Below are 4,989 nucleotides of genomic sequence, written 5' to 3' on the forward strand. Positions count from 1 at the left end.
TCTGGGTTCTTATTATGCCATTCAAACACAAAATATTATGAAATTTGTGTAATATAAATCTTGTTTACAATGAATGTTTAATCTAAACATTATACTGTATGTATGTATACCATACATACTTTAAGATATCAAAAACCATAGGACAAATGATTAGCTGAACAACAAACAAAAACAGATAAGAAAAGTTCTCCTAAGTAGACATCTGATGAAATAATGACATTGAAGTCCGCTACAGCTGTATTACACTGTTAAAATATTTGTTTCTTCAACATGGTTAGAAATACAGCACTACAGAAATATACTTTATGTAATAATGCCCTTTTTGACTTGCATGTCAAGGGACTTGGGCTGCAGTGGAATACCGAGTCAAAACATAAGATCCCTACCAAAAGAAAATCTAGCAAATTCAAGAAAACACAAATATGTGTAAATAAATATACATATTAAAACATGAATATTTATACATATATATAGCATACTATAAGTATGTTTGGAAAAGGGAATGGGGGGGGGGGGAACTTCAGCAACAATGCCCTCCTTGCAAACAGCACTGTCCTGCAATGTGTTCCTTTTGACATAAAACTGCCCCCCCTGTTACTAGCGCCTTGGTGGCACAACCTCGTACTTGCTCGTCCCGCCCTCCTGCATGATCTTCTCGATGAGCTCAAGGGCTGAGAATTTGCGGGACAGCACCAAAAAGCGGTTCTGTCCTTCGCCAAAACTCTTGGTCTTTAGCTTGAATTTACGAGCAGCCCTGTGAGATGAATAAATGAATGAAACATGATTTCCAGTACCGAAAGAAGAAAGGCAATCAAAAGAGGTTGTAGGTATGAAATCTTTAGTTTCTAATAAGCAATAAGCAATAATAAACACTCACTCACACTCTCTCTAATAATACTAATATTAAGAATCACAAATCAAAATTCAACATAATATACTGAGTAAAAATAATACATTATTATAGATCACTGTATCCTGTAACACTCTAATGAAATCCTAAATCAATGCATAGGGAAAGTTATCAAGATAATTACTGAACTTGAAACATTTGAAAAAATCATTTGCAAACAAACTTACATGTGTATCTCGGCCCGCTGCTCCCTGGAGAACTCTGGCGAGAAGGCCAAGTCCTTGAGGCTAGTGCCCCTAGAAAAGTCTGACAGGAGATTCCTGATGTACGAGCGGAACTTTTGTGTGACGCCCTGCTCCTGATGACCCAGTCCTTCACGCCCAAATACAGTAGCTGGCCTGGCGGGGAGAGAGGCTTCACAATATGGGGCAAAGCCTACACATGTTTTATACATGAAATGAAGCTAACTATGAGAATAAAATAGAACAGGGGATCTGATGATTCTTGGGAGTATTTAATCTTCTGAATTTCATTCTTCATTACTTTCTACTTTTTGGTTGGATTAATTTTAGGGCTGTTCCTCAGCAAGGTTAACAGCAATATTCTGGAGTATTGGGTTAATTCTTGTGGATTGATCTAAGTTATCAACAGATCCCATTCTGAATTGTAAAAAAAAAAAAAAGGTAATAATTTCCCTCCTACCTCTTCCTCCCTCCTTTTCCCTGTCCCTTTCTCCCTTCTTCTCACCCAATAAGCTGAGTGATACCTAACTTCTTCCCCATTCCTTTCTCTCTTCCTATAAACTTTCAGGATTGTGAAGTCTGACTCTATCTTCCCTCCTTCCTCCTCTCTTCTTTACTTTCCTCTTACCTGATAGGTTCTGTGATGCCTGACTCCTCCTTGCCTAGTCCTCCGCCACTCCAGCCCATCATCTTGAGAAGCCTGCTACCTACGGACGAGTCCTCCATGGGCTTGTCTAAGGAGGCACCTACGTCATTTACCTTGGACACCCTTCCATCCACGTCGGTGATGGACACCTCCTCCTCTGATGCATGCTTCTTCAAGATCTAAGGGACGTGGAAAAAAAAAAAAAAATCTTTGAAGGCCCATGTTAAATGGGAGTTGAGATATGGTCAATCACTAGTTGTTTGTGTTCTTTCAGAGATTGAGAGTAGAATGTGATGGTACTTGGGAGGTAAAGCACATAGTGTGTTTTTCGCATTAATAACTGGCTACTCCAGGATCTAAGAGAGAGAGAGATGCTTGGGGTTAACCATTTCATTATCTTCTTTTTGACTAGCGAATTTTACTAAATGAGATGCTGAAGAACAATTAAATACTACAACTACTATTACTAAAAACTATAACGTAAGTTTGAAAAATACTCCATTGTGATTATTACCAACATGTAAAAACTACTTATGGTGCAATAAAATATGTTTGTTTCTGTAAAAAGATTCAGCATTTTCATTATGCTTCATTCACCTATATGCAACATATAGTTATTACTAGGAATTAATTAATTTACAAGAGATGCAAGACGGTGAGGAAAATGTCACAAACTACTGTATCTTGACACTAGTTAGCCAAGTTTTATTACTGTACAACAAATGAATTGCTATACACAGCAAAGATATCCGTAGAGCACCAAATGAGTACAATTGCCTTTGCTGAGCCCTTATAAAAACTTTAGGGCTATGATATTTTATCAGACGAACCTCCAGATCAAGGAATGTATAACTAAGTAACTCCACTTCCATTTAGCCTATTGAGCACAAAAATGAATTTGACTTTTTCCCTGGAGTATTCTGACAGTTGTTAATGGTAAGAAACTCTTTGTCATCATAAGTAAAAGAGAGGACTCTTGGTTTTCCTTCTGATAATTATAACAAAAGCGAGGAGACTATACAAATAATCTTGTATCTAGCTATTTATGATATTCAGCGAACTCTCATCGGCTAAATGTGGGGGCATCATTAGCTCCATCCCCTTTCTTGACCCCAACAATTTGTGTCATATTTTATGGTATATGTTTTTCAGTGCATTAAAAAAATGGCAAAACAATTATGAAAAAAGAAACCTAGAAAAATGGAAATAAAACATATCTAATATTTGAAATAAAAAAAGGTGATGGGGGTGGGGCTTAGCTTGAAAGTTACCAGCTCAAAAGTAAACAAGATTGAGTGGTTAAACCTATGTATAGTTGCTTTATTATGGCTGCTTTCAGTACAAGTTAATGTTAAATAGGAGCTCAGAGTCAAAGTGGGCTGCGAGTTCAATTTCAATATCAAATTATGAACAACAGGATCATTCCTTTGTAGTGTGTAGACTGTAATTACAAAATCATTTACCATATTTACAATTACTGATTTTCATTGAAAACAGTCCATTATCATCTATTACTTACAATAATCAGTAACAAGAAGTATCAACATTGGTAATAATAATAATAACATTATCAATGACGATAATAACAGTAATTTCAATAGCAATAATACTGTAAATAACACTATCAAACTTTGAAAGTCTAAAGGCTTCAAGTCATTAAACCTGCCCTTGCCCCCAGCAACAAATCATCCTCCATTTCCAACTTTTACCATGGACAGATATGATCTCCATTATTCATGTAGCCTCATGTTACACACCAAAAATTGTATGTCTTGTGCTGGTATGTCAAAAATTTACTAAAGATGAGAAAGATAATGGGAGAAACTTATAGACACGCAAATAACACATATAACACAGAAAAGATACATATTCATCAACTACTACATATGTAACATACTCCTCATCCTTACTTACATGTTTAAATAAATCCTGTACTTGTCATATTTATGAACTAACAAGATAAAATTATAAAAAACAAAATAATGTGACAAGGAGCTCAGCCACATCTAGAGGCAACTGTATGGAGGGAGGGTGGGTCCTGGAGTAATAGGGCAGCTGTGGGATAGTAGATCATTTATGGTCTGGAGGGGGTGTAGAGGGGGATAATTGGATGGGAGGAAAAGCCATCCATGGGCATTGAAGGCCAGGTAATTACAGTGTTAAGATGGGATAGCTCTCTATGTTCTTGAGGCTGAAGAAAGAAGCCAGAATGTCAACTATACACAGATTTATTTCACATGCACACTGAAATAAAGGCAGGAAAATGGCCCCCAAATTTTGAAATGAATTCCACACTTTAAACAACAATAACAACATTAATAATGTAAAGATTAAATAATGAAACAGACTAAAAAAGCCACTTCTAAATGTCTATTGAAATCTTAATCATATATATCTTGAGAGGTGAAAATATTAATTTTCATTCCCAATACTGCTAGCACTGAAAAACAAAATTCTAATCACAACACCTACACTGAATGAGAGAAGAGAAAGCTCACCTTGAGAGTATAGCACCTGCGCCGGAGTTCCTCGAGTGCTTGTGCCGATGCACTCTCCTTGGCGGCTTTCTTGGTGGGTTCCTTGGCCTTACCAACCTGTTGTCCCTGTATCAACACTGCACACTCCCTGTGCAAGAGGTGGGAATGTATTAAATTTAAAAAGGTTTGAGAATGAGTGTAAGCATTAAGATGTATAAAAACAGATGCAGATTAATATCCATGATAATAAACAATAACCATTTGAGTATACTACGGTGTGCCTACAATTTAAATATTATCAATTAGATTTATTTTCTTTATATCAACAATATTATCACAATAACTGTAATTTATATCATAACCATCATAATAATCATCATTATTATCATTATTACTCTTTTTATCATTATTAACATTAGCTGATCAAGATCATCATTATCACCATTATAATTATTATCACTACATTTATCATCATCATACTGACTGTCGATGTATAGTCTGGTACTGGTACTGGTACTGGTACTGGTACTGGTACTGGTACTGGTACTGGTACTGGTACTGGTACTGGTACTGGTACTGGTACTGGTACTGGTACTGGTACTGGTACTACTACTACTACTACTACTACTACTACTACTACTACTACTACTACTACTACTACTACTACTACTACTACTACTACTACTACTACTACTACTACTACTACTACTGTTTTATGTCACTGGCCCATCAAGTATGGAACTTGATAGGTTGTCACTTTCTAAATCAAGAAAA

At 36.2% G+C, this 4,989-nt stretch overlaps 1 protein-coding gene across 1 annotated transcript in view; it reads right to left on the bottom strand.

Annotated features, from left to right (window-relative positions):
• LOC113805155 (uncharacterized) overlaps positions 1-4,352 on the bottom strand; it is a gene marked incomplete at its 5' end in the record, with an annotated part of 4,606 nt that extends 254 nt beyond the window's left edge. Inside the window, 4 exon segments of the mRNA XM_070121123.1 lie at positions 1-754; positions 1,078-1,248; positions 1,721-1,917; positions 4,237-4,352. The exon segment at positions 1-754 is cut by the window's left edge and continues 254 nt beyond it. Coding sequence (XP_069977224.1) covers positions 598-754; positions 1,078-1,248; positions 1,721-1,917; positions 4,237-4,352 — 641 coding nt within the window.
• Positions 4,353-4,989: the final 637 nt, after the last annotated feature.

Source organism: Penaeus vannamei, chromosome 4 (assembly GCF_042767895.1).
Source record: "Penaeus vannamei isolate JL-2024 chromosome 4, ASM4276789v1, whole genome shotgun sequence".
NCBI lineage: Eukaryota > Metazoa > Arthropoda > Malacostraca > Decapoda > Penaeidae > Penaeus > Penaeus vannamei.